This window comes from Myxine glutinosa, chromosome 10 (genome assembly GCF_964187855.1).
Source record: "Myxine glutinosa chromosome 10, kmMyxGlut1.1, whole genome shotgun sequence".
NCBI classification, from domain to species: domain Eukaryota; kingdom Metazoa; phylum Chordata; class Myxini; order Myxiniformes; family Myxinidae; genus Myxine; species Myxine glutinosa.
In genome coordinates this window covers 90862922-90887130 of record NC_136270.1, presented here as the reverse complement: position 1 = coordinate 90887130, position 24209 = coordinate 90862922, and the positions used below count along the sequence as shown (strand labels likewise).

Below are 24209 nucleotides of genomic sequence, written 5' to 3'. Positions count from 1 at the left end.
GAATGCACGGTGAGGTGTCGAGTTAATTTTTACGGCGTAGCCCCTAGGGCAAAGCCATATAGAACAGTGTTTGTCTGTCCGTATGTCCCCTCAAACGTACACCAATCAGAGCTGAGGATCTGGTCACATGACAGGGGTGATTTGATGTCATTACGGCGGTACGTCAGCTGACTCTGCACACCACCATTTTGATTCCAATGTTGTTCAGGCCGAACATATCGTCGAGCCTGTCATACCTCACAATCGCCATGCTCTACCTTAACGTTTTTCATTGTGTGAAACACAAACGAACCGATTGTTAAAATGACCATCAAATATCGAAAGCATAGACGTTACGGATCTTCCAACGACACAATACTTATAGGCCTTGGGCTTCATGCCTTCATGGCTCGCCTTCAGGCCGCTTCGGACAAATTAGCCCAGGTTTCTTAATACAGTAGTATTGTTTTCGTAATAATAATAAAAGCGTTCATACTAATAATATTGTAAATATAATCGTAACACTGCAATCCCTTTGTCGTTATTGCAAAGTTTCGAGATTGAAGCGGTGTATGGTTGGTTCATTGTTGACTTGAAACAGAATAAACCAGTGTCTCAATGCAAAAAAATTTTAATACTTACATTATTTGCTAACTGGTATCCCCACCCAGGTCATACTATCCTCTTCAACTAAAGTATCAAACAAGCCCAGCTACACCGATGTTAGACTTTCGGTCTTGTTTAATAGTGCATGAAATGTGTGTTTTCCAATTGTGCTGTTCATTTTTAGAAATGTGTTTTAAATATGCTTTCCCAATCGACCCATCACTGGATTTTGTTGCAGGTTGTGACCACATTGCGGTCATTCTTGTTGGCTTCAGTTAGGCAAGAACACATTATAGATAAGCAGTCAGAGCATCTAGATTCTAGACAGTAAATCTTTAGGCAGACTTGTCCTGGAACCGTTTCTTCTGTTTTACCATGTGGTCACCAAATCATTTGAGGGTGACCATTCATTACTTGAAAACTGTAATCTTGAAGCGAGTACATTTTGATGTGGTGACCTTGAAGATTCTGCCTTTATCTCATTACATATTTGGATCATCCTGAAATGGAGATGTTGATTCCCACCCCCACCCTCATCAGCCCCCACCTGGAGTTCCAGTATGCAAACGGCCATGCAAAAGTCTCTTCCCGAGGATGCGCCGGCTAGGTCGCATCCTCACAGCCATCAATTTGTCTTCCGAGGCCGAGACTCTATCACATGTACACTTTCTCTCTCACCATCTCAAACGTTACTCCTGTAGGGTTGTAGAATTGTTGCATTGAATTGTTTACAATCTTCTGTGTACCAGCTGTTGCTGTGCACTATCAAGTGATGGTCAATGTGTTGTGCTATTGCTGTAACACATTTAAGGTGTGCCTGTATGCAGTTGGGGAAGTCCCCTTGGAACAGCCCTTGATGTCAGTTCCTGTTGGGATTGTACCAGCATCACAACCATCGATAGGTACCCACCCACTTCCCCTTCCACCATCCATCAATCTCGGCAACAATAAATGCCTTGGGTAAGGGTGCCCTTTCTTTCCTTCCATCGTTTCTCATTTAGTGTGCTGTGTTGTTTGCATTTGCTATCAATTACTGTCATCAGATGTTAGTACGATCTATCACTAGAATATTCTGGTCGAATGTGTTTGCCTGTCCTATCACGGGTGTGGCTTTCCCCGTTGAGAGAGTGGCTACACCCATTCTGGGAGGGGCTTCAAAAACTTTGAGAGGCTTCTTCAAACAAAAAACCAATCTTCACCATTTTGTTTGAACTGCATAGCTCTGAGGCCTGTTTTGTTAGGCTCGTGCTTTCTGACTCTCTCACGGTTTTATCCAAGCTCTAATTCGATATCTGATTTCATTTTTCATAATTGGGGGAGGTGGAGGGGGATGGTTTTAGACTCGGTTGCAAAAAATGGGATGATAATTGAATGAAAGTTACCATTTGTAGAACAAAATACATTTTAAATGAAATGAAGGCCTGCAATGTAAAGTCCATTGAGACTCCGTCATGGCTTTGTCTCGACTCTAATTACCTCTGATTTCATATTCCATAGTCTCTAGGATGGTTTAAATGTCGGTTGCAGCAAAACTTGAGAAAATCGGCGAAATGTATTCTAATAGCTGTTTTGTATGTGTCTGGTCGGACACAATGTGGGGACAGGACAGGAAAGGAAAGAGGGGAGGGGTGTGGGGTGGAGAAGAGGGAGAGGGGGTTAGGTTTGGGTTCCCTACTAGGGAATTAGTTGTTTATAATATTAGTAAAAGTACAGCTACTAAATACTGAAGTTAGGGATCAAACTGTAGTTTAATTATATTTTTTCATATTCCTAGGGTGCGTATAAAGTTTATTGTCCCCCGTCGCACCGCGGAGCGAAAGGGGGACTATGGTTTTCCCCTCCGTCCGTGTGTCCGTCCGTCCGTGCGTACGTGCGTGCGTAAGCGAAGGACCGCATTCAAATTTGGTGTGTGGGTGCAACCCACGTCAAAATCCAAGATGGCCACCGCCATGTATGTCTGACGCCATGTATGTCTGAACCTTGTGAGCGGAATATCTTTAAAAATAAGCGAAGTACCAACTTCTAATCTGGTGTGTGCGTGTATCTAGGCATAAGGAAGAACCCTATTGAAAATTGGGTCGCCACGTCAAAATACAAGATGGCCGCCACCATATATATGTCAACCTTGTGAGCGAAATATCTTGAAAAATAAACGAACTACTAACTTCTAATCTGGTGTGTGGGTGTATTGACGCATAAGGGAGAACGCTATTGAAAATTGGGTCGCCACGTCAAAATCCAAGATGGCCACCTTGCGTCTTCCACTTTGTCAACTCGCATCACTTCACCCAACGGGGGACCTAGGTGTAATTTAAGGTGAGTTAACTCTTTTCCAACTATGTAATTCACCAATACTTCAAAAAGTTTTCACATAATATATTGTAAATGTGGATTAACTATGGAATACAATATATATATATGTTTTTGTAAAGCGAATCCACAATTTTTATTTTGTAATGCGAAGCGGTGTATTCAATGATTTCAAGTTTAAAAATGAACAACAAAAGTAAGTCAATCAAGGCAGGTTCTCTCCACTCCCTCCTCTCAAGTTAAGGTAGAAGTGTCACTATTCCTCTACCCTCCCTTCTCTCCCCTGTGTGGAATGCTCTTCCCCTTTCCCCACTATCCCCCCTCCCACTCACCTCCCTCCCCTGTGTGTGATGCTCTTCCCTGTGCAGTGTGTGCAGTGAGGAGTTGGAGAAGAGTGAGGGGGGAAATGAGATGAGTGAGGGGGAAGGAGAGGAAGAGAGGAAGGAGGAGAGGAGGAGGAGGAGCAGTGAGAAGAGTGAGTGAGGGAGGGAAGAAGAAGAAGAAGAGAGTGAGGGGGAAATAGAGGAGGTGTTGGAGAGGAGTGAGGAGGGGTTCGAAAGGAGAATGAGTGAGTGGGGGGAGGAGGGAGGGTGGGGGAGGAGGTGAGGGGTAGTGAGGACAGCGGGGGGTATAGAGGAGGAGGATGGGTGGGAGGTGGAGTGGAGTGGAGTGGAGAGGAGAGGAGAGTGTGTGGTGGAGAGGAGAATGAGTGGTGGAGAAGAGTGAGGAATGGGGGCGGGTAGAGGAGTGTTAGGTTTTTACCCATTCTGTAAAACGTTTTTGTGCAGCATCTAACTCAAGATGTCCAAATGCCATTCACGTCTATGCCTGTGGGTTTCCCACGGCTGCCCCACTCGTATATATGTAATAGTCTAATGCTGTCTGTCCCACCCTAAAATACAAACGTTCCTCGGAGGGAAAAAAATCAGCAAAGGTTGCTTCAAATTAATCCAAACGTATGGGAAAATTATTTTTTAAAATTCAATCAGACCAAACATTGAACCTGGCAGGTGTATAAGGCAACAGACCGCTGCTTCAAATGTTCCTGTTTTTTTTCTTTCTTTCTTTCTTTCTTTTTGCTGTTAAGAAATCTGATGATTTTGGAATTTCACAAGACTTTATACTGTTTATTTGATAGGCTAATGCTGTTTAATTTAATCAGCTAATTTAACAGGCCACCACCAACACACATCCCATCTACCATTAAAATGACTGCTCATATACCCGATACGTCAACCTCCACTGCAGCAGTGGCACTGTCGGCTGACTGTGCACTTGTACGTACATACTGACCGGTATTAGATATATGCGAACTTGCACTACTGACATGAGCTGTCTGGTAGTTGTCGATGGGCGATCCCTGGTCAAACTCTCTCTTTGTAGATTCGTTAAAAAATATCGCCCAGAGTGTGTGTTCCTTCAAACACTGTAAAAGCGTACCATTGTTTCAAAAACTTTCTGCCAGCCTTCCTGATGTATATACAAACTAGAACGGCACTTGGTAGAGAGCATACATTTTTGTCCATATTTCCCCCATACCAGACCCTTGTCACGATTTGTAGTTTACCTAATTCAATCAGCCTTCTCACCCACATCCCCCACTTGGTCTCCTCCTAATTCTCACAAATACAAGTCCTCAGTTTATTTGGAGTAAAGTTTTATTTTACGTGAAAGCTAAAATAGTTGATGAACACATCAAAGTAAAATATAGTTATCCAAAATGATTTCATGTTGCCATTGCTTAGATGATGAAACTTCAAAGTCTCCTGTTAGACAGTTAGAGCTTCACACCAACTCTCTGGGGCCTAGCTTCCTCTGGGCTTTGCTCTAACATACAACAACAGGCATTTTAAGGCCATTTTCCCTGCTAGAGCGGGGGTTAGCTTTGTTAGGTTAGCATACACCTTTGTGTATGCTAACACAAACATGCTCAGAATAATAGTGAATCACAACTTCTGCCCTTTGGAAATTATATTTTGTTGGGATTTGATGTGATGAGCAAGTTTTGCTTGCTTTTTGGGTACCACATGAAAGGTTGCCTGTGGTGCCATGCTGGAAGCTGGCAGGTGTATGCTATGTTTTCTTTTATCATATGGCTTCTTCCAGTTAATTTCCTTATCCCCTACATTTTCTTCTTTTTTCACTTAACAGGCTTGAATACGATGATGACGATGAGGACGATGATGGTCCTGGACCCAGCAAATATCCCAGGTTAACCCATTTGGCATGGCTCCAGCATATCCGTACATCAGTTGTTGCTTCTGGCCCCCCACCCCTATAACCTACACACCCCACATCTTGACAGTTACACTTGAGTGATCAAGGCACACCAGTGGTTTAAATGGGATATCAATTATTATTCTCAGGCAGTGAACCTGTTCATGTAAAATTCACCAGCAAAAGGGACCTACCACTGGCACAAATTCCAGGAGTTAAAAGGGACCTACTACTGCCACAAATTCCAGAAGTTAAAAGGGACCTACTACTGCCACAAATTCCAAGAGTTAAAAGGGAACTCATACTGCCACAAATTCCAGGAGTTAAAAGGGACCTACTACTGCCACAAATTCCAGGAGTTAAAAGGGACCTACTACTGCCACAAATTCCAGGAGTTAAAAGGGACCAACTACTGCCACAAATTCCAGGAGTTAAAAGGGACCTACTACTGCCACAAATTCCAGGAGTTAAAAGGGACCTACTACTGCCACAAATTCCAGGAGTTAAAAGGGACCTACTTCTGCCACAAATTCCAAGAGTTAAAAGGGACCTACTACTGCCACAAATTCCAGGAGTTAAAAGGGACCTACTTCTGCCACAAATTCCAAGAGTTAAAAGGGACCTACTACTGCCACAAATTCCAGGAGTTAAAAGGGACCTACTACTGCCACAAATTCCAGGAGTTAAAAGGGACCTACTACTGCCACAAATTCCAGGAGTTCTGGTGAATTTGCAAGGCATTGCCATAATTTATTGTAGGTTAATTTCAATGTCTAAATATAAACATCACCAAATTTGCTTCTTTTTATCGTTGTTGATGGTTGAGAAGCTGCCAGCTCTGCGAATGCCGTTTGACTCACTCTGACTCGAAAGGGCATTAAAGGAGGAATCCATTGTGGATATTGTGAGAAACATGGACATGACATAATTGACTTTTGAGTCGAGAGCAATTTGCTCCAGCAGAAGAGTGTGCGCTACTTAGTGTACGCATCGTGCGATTGAACTTGGTCGTCGTCGAATCCAGTGTGATGTACGTTATGTTGTGGGGTGAACCTGAGTAACCTCAAACATAAAGGAAATCACTTGGGATTTGTACGGACGGATTGCCTCCATGTATGGCCAACCTGAGAGTATCAAATCATGCATTTGCATCTCGAACATGCCTGTAACACTGACTGGGATTAGTGAATGATACCAGCACAATAGGAATCGAAGGAGTTCAATAATTGAAATTTTTGTTTACTTCCCCCATTCCAATAATATCTATTTTTTAATGTCATTTCTCACTGAGTGACAATCCTTTGAACTTGGCGGGTGTTACCATTGCTTGCCTGTGCACTGTTGTTGCAGTTGGGAATTCAAAAGCCGGAACACATACATATATACTACTGTGTTCAAAAAGTATCTGACCTTTATTTTTCGTGCGTAAAAAAAAAGAAGCTAGGGAGGCGTTGATTGGTGCACGTATGTAGGCGATCCTAATGCGCACGCGTGAATTTTCTCCCACCTGCAGAAGCTGTCATTCGACGGCAGACCGCCGATGAGTGAGGACATGTGAGTGAGGACATGTAAGTGAGCGCCGTCGGATTTTCGTTTTTGACAAAATGACGGAAAAACTTGAACAACGCTACTGCATCAAATTTTGTGTAAAGCTTGGCGATTCCCAAGTGGAAACGATCCGCAAGATTCAACACCGTTCATTCCATTATGAAGGAGGATTTGGGCTTCAGGAGAATCTCAGCGAAGTTCGTACCAAAGCTGCTAACGATTGAGCAGAAGCAACTCCGTTTGGAGATCGCACAGGACATGCTGGAGACTGTGAACAGCGATCCCAGCTTCCTCAACACAGTGATCACTGGCGATGAGTCCTGGGTTTATGGGTACGACCCAGAAACCAAGTTGCAGTTTTGATGCAAATTTGATGAAACACAAAATTTGATGCAGTAGCGTTGTTCAAGTTTTTCCGTCATTTTGTCAAAAACGAAAATCCGACGGCGCTCACTTACATGTCCTCACTCATCGGCGGTCTGCCGTCGAATGACAGCTTCTGCAGGTGGGAAAAAATTCACGCGTGCGCATTAGGATCGCCTACATACGTGCACCAATCAACGCCTCCCTAGCTTCTTTTTTTTTACGCACGAAAAATAAAGGTCGGATACTTTTTGAACACACTACGTACATACATACATATATACATACATACATATATACATACATATATACATACACGTATACATATATACGTATACATGTAACCTTTTTCCAGTTGCACGTGACAAAATAAAACTTGCATGAGAAACCCAAGTTGCCGCGACGGTGGTTGTCACCTCGCGATAATTCTTGCCTATTGGGAGAGGCAGTCTTCAGTGGGTAATCCCATGAAAATGGCCCCAAAGCATTATTGTTGATAATGTAGTCTTGTTTTGAGCTTCTTTGTATGTCTTGTTTTGAGCAATATCAGAGATCTTGTTTTGAGCTATTTTGGTCATTGTATCATATGTAGAGCTCGTTTATAGTTTGTACATCTGTTTGGTTGCCCAACCGACACAGTCAATTGAGCTTCATTGTCAATGAAACAGTTTTGATAGATGTTCTGAAAAAGAAAAAAAAAATAGCAGTAGCTCTTCACCACTATCATAAAGGATTGCTCTTCACCGAGCTCTTCACTCGGTCTTCATTTTGCAGGTCTGAGGACGACCAAAATTCTGCAGATAAGGAGAGAATGGCAAGGTGAGAATTGATTTTTCTTTTCTTTTTTTTTCCTTCACCTCCATTATTTCCTTCTTCTTTCCTTACCAATATTCACTCTCTTGAGAGTTTTACTTCTGCTAATCAAGACATTTAATCACTTTCCATCTTCTTTCTCTTCCATACAGAGAGTGGCTTATCTTTGGTTGGTGCTTTTTCACATTTAAATACCTTTATTCATCTTTTTTTTTTTTTTTTTTTTTCCATCTTTCATCTTTTCATCTTTTTCTTTATTTTCCTAATCTCTGCACATCCAAATAATTATTTTTTCTGAGCATGTACCATTTAACTTCCCACCCCTCCTCCACCATTGCTCCACATAGAGAGAATCACAGCGAGATCGAGCGTCGCCGTCGTAACAAAATGACGGCTTACATCTCTGAGCTCTCTGACATGGTGCCGTCATGCGGGGCCCTCGCACGAAAGCCAGACAAGCTGACAGTGCTTCGCATGGCCGTATCGCACATGAAGTCTCTTCGTGGCACGGGCAACTCGCCTACAGAGGGAACCTACAGGCCCTCATTCCTCACAGACCAGGTTAATGCCAAACTCTATCACTTCCCAGGATGGTTATTTTCAAGCTGAACATCTGTAGTGGTAAACCCTGAGTATAAAACATCGTTTTGATGAATTTATTTTGTATGCGGCCTTTGGCTGTTGGTTGCATCATAGATGCGAGCGTAGCTATACCGTTGATGCAGCCAGCGAAAGCTGGCCTATTCTTCGCAAAGGCCACTGTGAGATCTTTAACGTCTACCAACTAATTCTGGCAAACGGGACATCCAGTTTAACATCCATCCGAGGGAGGGCACACGCATTTATGCCTCGCCCTGCCTTCGAGAGACCAGTATGACAGTTTATAGCTGTGCCAATATTCAAACCCAGGCTTTATGGCACAGAGGAGTTTGTGTGTGTTCCTCTAGGGCGTCTAGGCCATTCTGCCAGCCCTACCATTCGAAACCTCTCATGATAAGGGCCTAACACCAGTTTAGTTTTCCATTTAAGGAAGCAGAATATCACTAATTAATGAATGAAATGAATGAATGATCGTTTTAAGGCCATTTTCCCCGCTAGAGCAGGGGTTAGCCTTGCGGGCCCCATGACAATCATGGTTCCCTGTTTGAGGCAATGTTTTTATGGCCGGATGCCCTTCCTGACGCCAACCCTTGGTCACGCTTTTACGATGCGCAGGGATACGGTGTACCTATTCTAAATCGGGGTACACACCGTGATCATTCAGCCCAGAAAGCTGGTACTCAATTTGCCGACCTCGGAAGGATGACAGGCTGAGTCAACCCCCCTGGCGTTAATTCAGCGATCGACCGGGATTCGAACCCAGGATCCTAGGATCCCAAGCCGGCACCCTAACCACTAAGCCAATACCAGGCTAATTGTTGCAGATCTGTCGCCGGCCTTCTCCCCTTATCAAGGGGGGGATTAATCCTCTTGTCTTTACTAGCCTGGCGTGACCCGAGACCTATTCTGTCGCTTCCGGACAGTGCCAAATAGGGTTTCGGGACCAAATTCGCTCGTACCTAGGTACTAGCGCTGCCCTGGAAGCGAGGAAATAAGCCTCGCTTGAACCACGTGTGATGGTGATACGCCGAGCGGTTTGCGTACACGTGATCCGCGCCGTTATAATTAATGGAACCCGATTCAAGCGGTTTTACCCATGCCACGCTTAGTCAATGGAGAAATCACAAAAGCGATCAAATTCAGAAGAAAAGGAAGAACAAATAGGTTTAATTATTATCTACGTATTTACAGCTCAGGAAGAAGAGACACAGGGAAATCCTTAGACAGTCTTATTCTTAATACCCCAGGACAAACGGGACCGTCTCACTCACACTCACACGGGGATTGCTGATGGGCAGGATGATGTTCTCCAGGCTAACAGCCATCATTAATGCAAGTACTGTATTTATATTGATGCAAAGATGAACTGATTCGATGATGCAGGCAAGAGGTCAGAGGTATCGTAAGGTAAAAATTCTGTTACCGAGCTAACTTGTGAGCCAGTGATGGGATTTTGACCAAACTTGGTATATGTATATATTTTGATGCAAAGATGAACTGATTCGATTTCGATTTTGGTGTCAAAGGTCAGAGGTCATGCCAGGTAAAAATGTGATACTTGAGAACAGCCAATGGGATTTAAATCAAACTTTGTACAAGTATGTATAATAATGTCATAATGTGTGTGGACTGCGCAGGCATATTGCTCGACGTCATGACGTCGAAGAGTGCTGTTCTAGTTTGTATTGGGAAAAAGGGTACATGATTCGGTGTTCATACAATAAATATGGTATACAATATTTGATGTTTTCTTTCCAACTAACATGTGTTGGTGATGCACATGCAGAATTCGCTTGTAGCCACTGAATTGCCCTTTTGGAAATGTGTTGCAAAGCTTACTGTGGCATTGAACACAAGGACCCTGTTCTTCAGCAATCGCTTCCATTGTCACATGTCCTGAATGCTTGTTTGTTATACGTCAGGAGCTAAAACACCTCATCTTGGAAGCTGCTGATGGATTTCTGTTTGTGGCCGCCTGCGAGACTGGACGGATTATCTACGTGTCAGACTCTGTCTCACCCGTTCTCAACCAGCCACAGTCATCCTGGGTTGGAGGATCACTATATGACCAGGCGCATCCTGACGACGTGGAAAAACTCAATGAGCAGCTCTCAACAGCTGAAGGGGCTGCAGCAGGTAAGCCTGTTTTGAGGCCATGGGTTACTATTGTTGCATTATTGAGGGTCGCTTCATTTCGGATCATCCGAAAATGTGAACCATGTGCTCTTCATTGGTATTGCTTACTTTTTCTTTAATGTTTCAGCTGCTTCTACATTTGTTTATGATTATGATTAACTGATAATGTTTTGAGTTTTTAATGTAGAAATCTAAGCTAAGTGAGGCACTAAATGACAGAGTGCAGCAGCTTCATGGACTTAGGGATCAAAGAGCAACATTGAGGCAAGAACATCATATGAGTGGCAAAATGGAAAGGGATGATAGGTGGTCAATGAGAGTAGAAGAGGACGGTGATTTGGAATGGGAGAAGGTACAAAGTGATGACAGACAGCGCTCTTGATAGATTGGAGGGAGAGGCACGAGCCAACAGACACATAGAGCCGCTTTCACAGATGAGGGATGAAGGGATTTTTTATTTTATTTAAGTTCACCCAAAAGAAGGCTGAAAACCATTAAAACTAAGGGCTACAAAGAAAAAGAAGACGAGGCAAAACCTTCACCTAGTCCTCAAATAAGGAACTTCTTCACAGGACCACTTTGCAGGAGGGGGTAAATAGGTCAGGCAGAAAAATCAATTTTCCTACCCCCATTAGATGTTTTTATAGGAGACGCCATCTCCGCACTGGATGACCATTGGCTCCCGAAGGGAGCTCATACACCCTTTGTCAGGTGTTGTTTTTAGTCCTGGCAGGGTGTCACAGTCACCTTCCCCACAAGCAAAGCCAGTGAGGGGTGTCGATTTAGTTGCCGATAACCCGACACTGTCGTACACTGGGTTACATGTTACCATGAGTTGCCGAACTGTTCTCAGCTGCCTGGTCGATATGCTTACCGGGCTGTTCGGGACTTCCTGGTGCACGTACTCAGCAGGCTGTTCGGCGCTGCCCGGAGCACGTGCTTACCGATCTGTTTGGGACTGCCTGGTCCACGTGCTGATCAAGCTTACCCAGACCATGTGCTTACCGAGTTGTTCGGGCCTGCCGGACCACGTGCTTACCGATCTGTTTGGGACTGCCTGGTCCACGTGCTTATCGAGGTGTTTGTGGCTGCCCGGTCCACGTGCTGATCAAGCCTACCCAGACCATGTGCTTACCGAGTTGTTCGGGCCTGCCGGATCACGTGCTTACCGATCTGTTTGGGACTGCCTGGTCCACGTGCTTATCGAGGTGTTTGTGGCTGCCCGGTCCACGTGCTGATCAAGCTACCCGGACCATGTGCTTACCGAGTTGTTCGGGGCTGCCGGACCACGTGCTTACCGAGCTGTTCGGGGCTGCCCGAACATTGCTGTGGGCCGTGAGCCTCTTGTCTGTTCCATGTGGCGGCTGGGAGGGGCTTCGTTCATTGCCACAGCTTCTCCTTTCATTACAATGGATCGTGGGAGCTGTGCCTTAAACGTGACATTGTGGAGCGATTTATTCATTATTGAGGGTGCTGTTAAGCAGCAGCCGGGTTTCTTCTTTGGGTCTCTGCTTTTTTAGTTTACATAATATTTACATTAATAGTAATTTTATATGATTATTATTATTTTTATATGCATTTGTAAGTTTTATGAAATATTGTTATTATTGTAAACTTGACAAATTTCAGTCTTCGGACTGCCTGAGCCAGTGTTTAATCATTCCAACAAACCAAAATGAATGAATGAATGAATGAAAAAAAGGAGCAGTCCCAAAAGACTGACCTGACTGAAAATGATGAACTAACATATACATCTGATGTACTTGGGGAGCGGGGGATGGAGCTTCAAATTTGGAGGGCAACCTGATGTAGGTTTCTGGAAAAACGAACCTGTAGTTTCTTAGTACTTTGGCTCTGAATTTGTCCTGATTGTTCATGCGCAGAGAGGGACAAGATATCTTTTTACTCTGTCTGCCGTATACGGGCAGCTGATTTAGACAGGCAGTCAAACAAAATTGAAAACCATTCCGAACAGGAAACTTCCTGTTTAATGATGTCAAAAGAGACACAAACAACAGGCATGAATAACTAATGTAACTTGCTAAATAAGGTGGTGTAAAAGGTGGTGAACTCCATTAATGGCGGTAAACTTCCGGAATGTTTTTTTTTTTCTACAGCCTTTAAAATCTTTATTTTATTTCAATCTGATTATGTACTTGAACACTGTGGTACACAAATTGCCTTTTTGAACCTTTTAAAGCCCTTCTGTTTATCAGTACTTGAACAAAATAGCATGGCGTTTTAAATCATCAGTACCAATCAAATTTGATGCGTGTAGACCCTGCCCATGTCCTTGTTTCTCAAGACAGGATGGTGTCGCGTGTTCTGTTAACTCTCTCTTGGTGCCTTTTGTTTTGTTTTTTATTACTGGCAAAAAATATTGCCCTTTTTTGACTTTTCATAGACCTTGCTGTGTTGCAATTGTGCAGACTTGAACTAATATTCTCTCCTCTTGAGCTGATAAAACCCAGCACCTAGTTTTGTACCAATACAAGTCTCGTGATTAATTTGGCAGTGCTTAGCCACTGATAAGAGCACTGCCATTAATGGAACTTTACATGTGATCATGCTTGTGTCAAACAGAATACAGAGTGTTCTGTAAGCTTTGCATTTTTTTGGTTGTTTTTTTGTTTTCTTGCTGTTAAAACCTTGAGGCAGAAATACGTCCGACTAATGTTTAAAATCCTGAGTTTGCATTAAAGCAGCTTAAAATACTGAGCTTTGCATACTTTCTGTTCTCCATGAGCTTTTGACTTCAGTAAATTATAGAGACTACTACTACTACTACTACTACTACTACAACTACTTACTACTTACTACTTCAAAGGCCCAATTTTTCCCACCTTTATGTGGGGAGGTTTGGCCCAGGCCTTTTACAAGCCAGCTGGCCATGTCTGCTTTTTGATTGGAGTTGATTTGGACAGGAATTTAATCTAGGTGCTGGTGATATACCGCCGACTTTTCATGAAAGGCACCGTGGGATGGGACACCTGGCTTAACGTCCATCCGAGGGACGGCACACTTTGTAATGCAATTTCCTGTCTCTGAAGCACCACTCCGACAGTTTATAGTCCGGCCAAGAATCAAAGCAAAACTAGACGGCTCATAGGAAGATGGGCTACATCTGTGCCATTCTGTCGTGCCTTGAGAGCTCTCTGTCTATCTTGTATTTATCGTGTAAGCCTTATTCATCGTGTTTCCTCTTTGCACCAAAGGTCGAATCTTGGACCTGAAGACTGGCACCGTGAAAAAAGAGGGACAGCAAGCTGCTATGCGGATGTCCATGGGCTCGCGGCGTTCGTTTATCTGCCGTTTGCGGTAAAAATAGCAACTGATAAAATAGGCGTGATGATTATTTCGAAACATTTGCCTCATGTTGAGTTTCTGAGCTGTTCCTCTTTGCTGTTTGGGGAAGGAAACTCTGGGTCTCAGTCTGATTCTTCATTGCCTGCAGGTGTGGCAATGCCCCTGTCGACCACCTGGCTGGTAGTCGACTTTGTCATCTCCGCTTCAGGTGAGATGTAGGCAAGGTTTATTTTCGTATACATTTCAGTTTTTTTCTTAAGGTTCCCTTACAAAATGCATTGCAGACACATAGCAGAACATGAAACGTTAATATACACTGCTTAAAACGTGTGTAAGATAATTAGACTTTGGAAGAAATGTATGATGAGGCAGGCACATCTGGTGTTGATTTTTATTTTGTTGCCCTTTAATGCATTATCTTGCAAAAAGTCAGTCAATCAATCAGTCACATGATCTGATGCACAGATAGTGGTAATGTGCATTATATACAGTCACGTGAAAAAGTAAGTACACCCCATGTAAAGTTTTTTGACCTTTTCAACATATTTCAACCTACAGCTATTTGATCTTCATTTCAACAATATTGATAGATAAAGGTGATATAATATAACAAATATCATGAAACATTTACATTTTGTAGTCCATTGTATAATTTAAATAAACATAAATGCAAATTTCGCATGTGGAAAAAGTAAGTACACCCCTACATTTATCACTACTTCAAATACCTAAAATTAGAATCAGATGCACCAGCTCAGGTGCAAATGATTAAAACATCGTTAGAGAGGATCTTGGAGGAACCTGTCTTATTTAAACCTCAGACATTTAGTTTGGTTTGCTCTTTGTTGTTGAAGTGTGCGGCATCACCATGCCTGGATCAAAAGAGCTCTCTGAGGCCTTCAGAAAGAAGGTTATAGATCCCTACGAGTCTGGAAAGGGATTTAAAAAGATCTCCAAACGATTTGAAATAAATCATTCGACTGTCCGGAAGATCATCTACAAGTGGAGAAGATTCCAAACAACTGCCAACTTGTTCAGGCCAGGCCGCGCCAGCAAGTTCAGCCCGAGAGCAGACCGCAAGATGCTGAAAGAAGTCTCTAAGGACCCCAGAATGTCATCACGTGACCTACAGGTAGCTCTTGCCACTGTTGATGTCAAAGTGCAGGAGTCTACCATTGGAAAGAGGCTGCACAAATTTGATCTACATGGGAGGTGTGCCAGGAGGAAACCTTTGCTGTCCAGAAAGAACATCAGGGCAAGACTAAAGTTTGCCAATGAACACCGAGGCAAAGACCAGCACTTCTGGAACAATGTGCTCTGGACAGATGAGTCAAAGGTGGAGCTATTTGGCCACAGTACCAGAAGACATGTTTGGCGAAAACCAAAGACAGCATTTGACCACAATAACCTGATACCAAATGTAAAGCATGGTGGTGGAAATATTATGGTTTGGGGCAGCTTTGCTGCATCAGGGCCTGGGCAGCTCACCATCATAGAATCCACTATGAATTCTTCATTGTACCAGAGGGTGCTTGAGAATAATGTGAGGCCATCTGTTGGAAAGTTGAAGCTCAACCGAAGGTGGACCTTGCAACATGACAATGACTCTAAACATACCAGTAAATCCACCAAGGAATGGCTGAAAAGAAAGAAATGGAGGGTTCTGGAATGGCCAAGTCAAAGCCCGGATCTAAATCCCATCGAGATGTTGTGGGGGGATTTGAAACGAGCTGTGCATGCAAGAAACCCCTCAAACATCGCACAGCTGAAATAATTCTGCATGGAGGAGTGGGCAAAAATTTCTCCCAGTCGATGTCAGAGACTGGTAGACAGTTATAAGAAACGCCTACTTGAGGTTGTTTTTTGCCAAAGGGGGCAATACCACCTATGAGAGCCAAGGGTGTACTTACTTTTTCCACATGCGAAATTTTCATTTATGTTTATTTAAATTATACAATGGACTACAAAATGTAAATGTTTCATGATATTCGTTATATTATATCACCTTTATCTATCAATATTGTTGAAATGAAGATCAAATAGCTGCATGTTGAAATATGTTGAAAAAGTCAAAACTTTACATGGTGTGTACTTACTTTTTCACGTGACTGTAAGTGAAAATAATGTTCATTGTTCTTCGTCATTTGAATATGAGCATATTATGACATTTGTTTTGTGAACTTGCTCCAAGGCCACATGTGCATTTCACATTCCTATTTCCTATGTTCTTGACTTCAGGAATAGTTTGGGTACAGTGAAGGAAGGAGAGGCGCAATATGTGGTGGTGCATTGTACCGGTTACATCAAAGCGTGGCCGCCATCTGGTACGTGTATGTGCTTTGTGCTTGTTGGTGATTTGCTTGGCTGATAACCCAACTTTGTACACGAGAGCGACAAATTTGCATGTGTAAAATGCTATCCATATCTCACCTGTTAAAGCTTCCCGACCTATTATTTTTAGTGCTGTATCCACCTGGCCATCAAGATGTTTGCCTGCTTCTGGGAGATTAAATACCAACTGTCAGTGCATAACAGGAAAATAGCTAAATAATGGGTGAAGGTGATCTTTGTAATAGTCGCGTCTGCAGCGAGTTATCACCAGCCATGGATGGATTAACCGAACCAGCTTTAACTCTTGAGGCGATCTCCAGTTTGGCAGTTATGACGCGCGCGGGATGGAAGAAACACGATGCGTTTAATTTCACGAACACGAACACAAGGGTTTATTCCGAAACCCAACCAAGAACACGGCAACGAAAATGTAATAAACATATGTCACCCACAGGGTGAACCGTATCTTGCCAAAATGTGAACATGAGTGACTTGCTTCAGGTCACACTGAGGTGAACAGAACTGCTATCCACTAGAAGCGACTCTTTGAGGAATGTCTGCCCACGAGATATTCCGATGATAATCGTTCTAGAGAGTGACCTTGAAAAATACGTGTTTGCCTTATAACGTCACCAAATGACGTCATTTATATAATGTCTAAATATGTTTGGAAAGCACTCAACAAGGGCTTCAATTTGAGGTACTACTCGATATGGTAACTGAAACTTGAAAATTTTACCTTTTGGTCAAAATTGAATGACCTTCAAAATGACCTTGAAGGTCAAGGCCGATCGACACCAAAAACTAATCAGCTGAGCGCCATACCACACCCTATATACCCACCAAGTTTGGAGATCATAAGATCAAAGTTACTCAAAAAATAAGGGTTTCGTTGACCTCCATGATTGACCGCAAAGTGACCTTGACCTTTGACCTTGACCGTAATAATTTCGTATGGTGACTAGTATGTCTTCATGACCAACGCACATGAAATATTGAAAGATTTTGATGAGAACTGAGGAAATAATTTTTTCATGAAAATTCCGTTTTTTCGTCATGACGTCATCAAATGACGTCATAGCGTCAAACTGTTTACAGATCTGGGAAGCACTCATCAAGGGCATTCATATGAGGTATTACTCGATATGGTACCTACGATTTCAAAATTTGACCTTGGGGTCAATAATTTTCGACCTCCAGCGCTAACCATGAAGGTCAAGGCCGATCGCCACCAAAAACTAATCAGCTGAGCGCCGGACCATATACTAGATTCCCATGAAGTTTGGAGACGATCCGATCAAAGTTACTCAAAAAATAAGGGTTTCGTCGACCTCCATGATTGACCGCAAAGTGACCTTGACCTTTGACCTTGACCTTCAAAATTTTGTGTGCTGAAGGGTATCTCTATAGGACTCTGATATGCGAAGTTACAGGAGTTTCCAATAATAACTGTGGTCTACAGAGTGATCTAAACGTGAAAAAAAAATGATTAACCACAAACAAAAAAACAAATAAACATATGTCACCCACAGGGTGAACCGTATCTTGCCAAAATGTGAAAATTCCGTTTTTTCGTCATGACGTCATCAAATGACGTCATAGCGTCAAACTGTTTACAGATCTGGGAAGCACTCATCAAGGGCATTCATATGAGGTATTACTCGATATGGTACCTACGATTTCAAAATTTGACCTTGGGGTCAATAATTTTCGACCTCCAGCGCTAACCATGAAGGTCAAGGCTGATCGCCACCAAAAACTAATCAGCTGAGCGCCGGACCATATACTAGATTCCCATGAAGTTTGGAGACGATCCGATCAAAGTTACTCAAAAAATAAGGGTTTCGTCGACCTCCATGATTGACCGCAAAGTGACCTTGACCTATGACCTTGACCTTCAAAATTTTGTGTGCTGAAGGGTATCTCTATAGGACTCTGATATGCGAAGTTACAGGAGTTTCCAATAATAACTGTGGTCTACAGAGTGATCTAAACGTGAAAAAAAAATGATTAACCACAAACAAAAAAACAAACAAACAAACATACAAACATACAAACATACAAACATACAAGCTGACTAATACATCTTGCAAAAACTTCGTTTTGGCAAGATAAAAAACAAACAAACATACAAGCTGACTGATACATCTTGCAAAAACTTCGTTTTGGCAAGATAAAAAGAACATATGTCACCCACAGGGTGAACCGTATCTTGCCAAAATGTGAAAATTCCGTTTTTTCGTCATGACGTCATCAAATGACGTCATAGCGTCAAACTGTTTACAGATCTGGGAAGCACTCATCAAGGGCATTCATATGAGGTATTACTCGATATGGTACCTACGATTTCAAAATTTGACCTTGGGGTCAATAATTTTCGACCTCCAGCGCTAACCATGAAGGTCAAGGCCGATCGCCACCAAAAACTAATCAGCTGAGCGCCGGACCATATACTAGATTCCCATGAAGTTTGGAGACGATCCGATCAAAGTTACTCAAAAAATTAGTGTTTCGTCGACCTCCATGATTGACCACAAAGTGACCTTGACCTTTGACCTTGACCTTCAAAATTTTGTGTGCTGAAGGGTATCTCTATAGGACTCTGATATGCGAAGTTACAGGAGTTTCCAATAATAACTGTGGTCTACAGAGTGATCTAAACGTGAAAAAAAAATGATTAACCACAAACAAAAAAACAAAAAAACAAACATACAAGCTGACTAATACATCTTGCAAAAACTTCGTTTTGGCAAGATAACAAACAAACAAAAAACATATGTCACCCACAGGGTGAACCGTATCTTGCCAAAATGTGAACATGAGTGACTTGCTTCAGGTCACACTGAGGTGAACAGAACTGCTATCCACTAGAAGCGACTCTTTGAGGAATGTCTGCCCACGAGATATTCCGATGATAATCGTTCTAGAGAGTGACCTTGAAAAATACGTGTTTGCCTTATAACGTCACCAAATGACGTCATTTATATAACTAGGGCATGCCCGTACTATATATATGCCCGTACTATATATCTATCTAAAATTATATCCCCCCCCCTCTATTTACATGAAATGGTTTGGTTCATTCGCAACGCCAAAGCGAACGGCGAACGGCTTGCGAGTACAGTGACAATCCCCCCCCCTCTATTTACATGAAATGGTTTCGTCCATTCGCAACGACCACAGAACCCCCCCCTCTATTTACATGGAATGGTTTGGTCCATTCGCAACGCCAAAGCGAACGGCGAACGGCTAAATCGCCATAGCTCGGTAAGTACTTGTCCGATTAATTTCAAACCTTGAAAAGGCACATCCTCGGGTCCCCAGCAATATACCTGGCAAGTTTCAAGTATATCGGACCGGTAGTTGTCGAGAAATCGTTGTCGCATACATACACACACACATACACACAGAGATTAGTGGAATTATAGATAGATGTCTAAATATGTTTGGAAAGCACTCAACAAGGGCTTCAATTTGAGGTACTACTCGATATGGTAACTGAAACTTGAAAATTTTACCTTTTGGTCAAAATTGAATGACCTTCAAAATGACCTTGAAGGTCAAGGCCGATCGACACCAAAAACTAATCAGCTGAGCGCCATACCACACCCTATATACCCACCAAGTTTGGAGATCATAAGATCAAAGTTACTCAAAAAATAAGGGTTTCGTTGACCTCCATGATTGACCGCAAAGTGACCTTGACCTTTGACCTTGACCTTCAAAATTTTGTGTGCTGAAGGGTATCTCTATAGGACTCTGATATGCGAAGTTACAGGAGTTTCCAATAATAACTGTGGTCTACAGAGTGATCTAAACGTGAAAAAAAATGATTAACCACAAACAAAAAAACAAAATCAAAATTTGACCTTGGGGTCAATAATTTTCGACCTCCAGCGCTAACCATGAAGGTCAAGGCCGATCGCCACCAAAAACTAATCAGCTGAGCGCCGGACCATATACTAGATTCCCATGAAGTTTGGAGACGATCCGATCAAAGTTACTCAAAAAATAAGGGTTTCGTTGACCTCCATGGTTGACCGCAAAGTGACCTTGACCTTTGACCTTGACCTTCAAAATTTTGTGTGCTGAAGGGTATCTCTATAGGACTCTGATATGCGAAGTTACAGGAGTTTCCAATAATAACTGTGGTCTACAGAGTGATCTAAACGTGAAAAAAAAAAGATTAACCACAAACAAAAAAACAAAAAAATAAAAAGAACATATGTCACCCACAGGGTGAACCGTATCTTGCCAAAATGTGAAAATTCCGTTTTTTCGTCATGACGTCATCAAATGACGTCATAGCGTCAAACTGTTTACAGATCTGGGAAGCACTCATCAAGGGCATTCATATGAGGTATTACTCGATATGGTACCTACGATTTCAAAATTTGACCTTGGGGTCAATAATTTTCGACCTCCAGCGCTAACCATGAAGGTCAAGGCCGATCGCCACCAAAAACTAATCAGCTGAGCGCCGGACCATATACTAGATTCCCATGAAGTTTGGAGACGATCCGATCAAAGTTACTCAAAAAATTAGTGTTTCGTCGACCTCCATGATTGACCACAAAGTGACCTTGACCTTTGACCTTGACCTTCAAAATTTTGTGTGCTGAAGGGTATCTCTATAGGACTCTGATATGCGAAGTTACAGGAGTTTCCAATAATAACTGTGGTCTACAGAGTGATCTAAACGTGAAAAAAAAATGATTAACCACAAACAAAAAAACAAAATAAAAACATATGTCACCCACAGGGTGAACCGTATCTTGCCAAAATGTGAACATGAGTGACTTGCTTCAGGTCACACTGAGGTGAACAGAACTGCTATCCACTAGAAGCGACTCTTTGAGGAATGTCTGCCCACGAGATATTCCGATGATAATCGTTCTAGAGAGTGACCTTGAAAAATACGTGTTTGCCTTATAACGTCACCAAATGACGTCATTTATATAATGTCTAAATATGTTTGGAAAGCACTCAACAAGGGCTTCAATTTGAGGTACTACTCGATATGGTAACTGAAACTTGAAAATTTTACCTTTTGGTCAAAATTGAATGACCTTCAAAATGACCTTGAAGGTCAAGGCCGATCGACACCAAAAACTAATCAGCTGAGCGCCATACCACACCCTATATACCCACCAAGTTTGGAGATCATAAGATCAAAGTTACTCAAAAAATAAGGGTTTCGTTGACCTCCATGATTGACCGCAAAGTGACCTTGACCTTTGACCTTGACCTTCAAAATTTTGTGTGCTAAAGGGTATCTCTAAAAGACTCTGATATGCGAACTTACAAGAGTTTCCAAAGGGAACTGTGCTCTACAGAGTGACCTAAACAATGCGAACTAAAGCAATACAATATACAGTGGTACCTCGGCTTACGAGTTTAATCCGTTCCGTGACGGAGCTCGTAAGCCAAATCGCTCGTAAGTCAAAGCAAATTTTCCCATTCAAATGCATTGAAATGCTATTAATCCGTTCCAGCCTCAAAAAAAAAACACCAATTTTTTTTGTTAGGTGCTTTTAAATAACAAAAATGTACTTTATAAATAACAAATAATGTATAAACAAGCACGACCTCGTATATACTGTACATAATACAAGAGAATGTAAAGAAATAAACTGGTTTTATTAAGCAGAGGAGAAGAGCATGCCAGGTGAGGTGTGCGTGTTGTCGACTTGGCGAGGCAGTACGATCGTACTCCTTCTACGATATGTACGATTTTGAAGCAGAAGGAGTCCATAAAGGCTATAACACCAGCCAAGGGCGTTACGATTATTTCAAAGCTCCGGACCTCTATCCATGAAGATATGGAGAAGTTGTTGTTTGTGTGGTTGAAGGAGAAGCAGCTCGCAGGAGATACCGTGACCGAGAGCATCATGTGTTTGAAAAGATTGAAACTCGGATATCGAGCACGGACCACGAGGTGTTTTTTCTTTTTTCTTAATCTCGGTTTCAGTGAACTTTTGCTCTGTGCTCACGTGTACTGTACCTGTACCTGTAATGGTACGTCAGAGGATGGCACCTGTTGTCATCATATTAAGTGCAAGATGTTCTGCATCGTAAGTTGGTACACCGTGGTCTTTCGGCGGTGTTTAAGCCGGCCGTCTTGGCTTCTGTCACCATTGGCATTGAGTCTTTCGATGTAGGTAGGTCGTTGTGTGCCGGTGCCTTGGCCGAATTCCTTCATTGCTGCATTGTTAGCTCACCTGGTTTTTTATACCACATCTTTGGTTATCGGACCAGCGAATGACGTCATCTCCTCCAAAGCATGGCTTATTCTCACTTGTCTTGGACGATCTTCTACTTCTAGCCTTCCACCGTGCATTTGGTGTCCACTGTACTTACTGTACAGTGCCTGGTAAAATTGATGTAATGGGTTTTTGACCGTCAACGCCATGAACCGCCATGAACCGTCATGAACCGTCAACCGCCATGAACCGTCAACGCCATGAACCGCTAACACTCAAAAGCCCATTTATCGCGCCTTATAAAGCAAAACGCAAACCGAAAGCCATGCCTCTCAAGCGAGGCGTGCTTCCGTGGTCACGTGATCCACAGGTGTAGCTCATTATACCCGCACGCGCGACACGCTTTGGCGGTCACGTGACCAGCCACTCTGGAGGCGGGGATCCCCGCCGATGACGTCACCGGCTGGAGCAAGGAGATTCCTCGCTCATGTATTTCGACGATTGCGTGTTTTATATCCAAGCAGAGATGCTTTCACGGCAAGATAACCGCGTGACCGGAACCGGAAGCCACAACCGGAAAATTCAAAAAAATAAATTTTTTGAGCTCGTACATCGGATCTCGGCTCGTATCCCAAAGCAACAAACCGCCCGAGCGACGGCTCGTATCCCGAAAAACTCGTACGTTGGGGCACTCGTAAGCCGAGGTACCACTGTACATGAAAAGTGCAGTTTTTTCGTCATAACGCCGTCAAATGACGTCACATTGTCAAACTAGTTATATGTTTGGAAAGCACTCAACAAGGGCTTCAATTTGAGGTACTACTCGATATGGTAACTGAAACTTGAAAATTTTACCTTTTGGTCAAAATTGAATGACCTTCAAAATGACCTTGAAGGTCAAGGCCGATCGACACCAAAAACTAATCAGCTGAGCGCCATACCACACCCTATATACCCACCAAGTTTGGAGATCATAAGATCAAAGTTACTCAAAAAATAAGGGTTTCGTTGACCTCCATGATTGACCGCAAAGTGACCTTGACCTTTGACCTTGACCGTAATAATTTCGTATGGTGAATAGTATGTCTTCATGACCAACGCACATGAAATATTGAAAGATTTTGATGAGAACTGAGGAAATAATTTTTTCATGAAAATTCCGTTTTTTCGTCATGACGTCATCAAATGACGTCATAGCGTCAAACTGTTTACAGATCTGGGAAGCACTCATCAAGGGCATTCATATGAGGTATTACTCGATATGGTACCTACGATTTCAAAATTTGACCTTGGGGTCAATAATTTTCGACCTCCAGCGCTAACCATGAAGGTCAAGGCCGATCTCCACCAAAAACTAATCAGCTGAGCGCCGGACCATATACTAGATTCCCATGAAGTTTGGAGACGATCCGATCAAAGTTACTCAAAAAATAAGGGTTTCGTCGACCTCCATGATTGACCGCAAAGTGACCTTGACCTTTGACCTTGACCTTCAAAATTTTGTGTGCTGAAGGGTATCTCTATAGGACTCTGATATGCGAAGTTACAGGAGTTTCCAATAATAACTGTGGTCTACAGAGTGATCTAAACGTGAAAAAAAAATGATTAACCACAAACAAAAAAACAAATAAACATATGTCACCCACAGGGTGAACCGTATCTTGCCAAAATGTGAAAATTCCGTTTTTTCGTCATGACGTCATCAAATGACGTCATAGCGTCAAACTGTTTACAGATCTGGGAAGCACTCATCAAGGGCATTCATATGAGGTATTACTCGATATGGTACCTACGATT

The 24209-nt window shown here is 42.6% G+C and overlaps 1 protein-coding gene across 6 annotated transcripts in view; it reads left to right on the top strand.

Moving 5' to 3' along the window:
* Positions 1 to 24209, top strand: part of LOC137433975 (aryl hydrocarbon receptor nuclear translocator 2) — a 103943-nt gene that overhangs the window by 19438 nt on the left and 60296 nt on the right. For all 6 annotated transcript variants that reach the window (XM_068126512.2, XM_068126513.2, XM_068126511.2 and 3 more), the window contains exons 2-9: positions 1413 to 1545; positions 5047 to 5106; positions 7798 to 7842; positions 8184 to 8397; positions 10359 to 10572; positions 13788 to 13890; positions 14027 to 14086; positions 16117 to 16202. In XM_068126512.2, coding sequence (XP_067982613.1) covers positions 1413 to 1545; positions 5047 to 5106; positions 7798 to 7842; positions 8184 to 8397; positions 10359 to 10572; positions 13788 to 13890; positions 14027 to 14086; positions 16117 to 16202 — 915 coding nt within the window. The remainder of the gene's footprint in view (positions 1 to 1412; positions 1546 to 5046; positions 5107 to 7797; positions 7843 to 8183; positions 8398 to 10358; positions 10573 to 13787; positions 13891 to 14026; positions 14087 to 16116; positions 16203 to 24209) is intronic.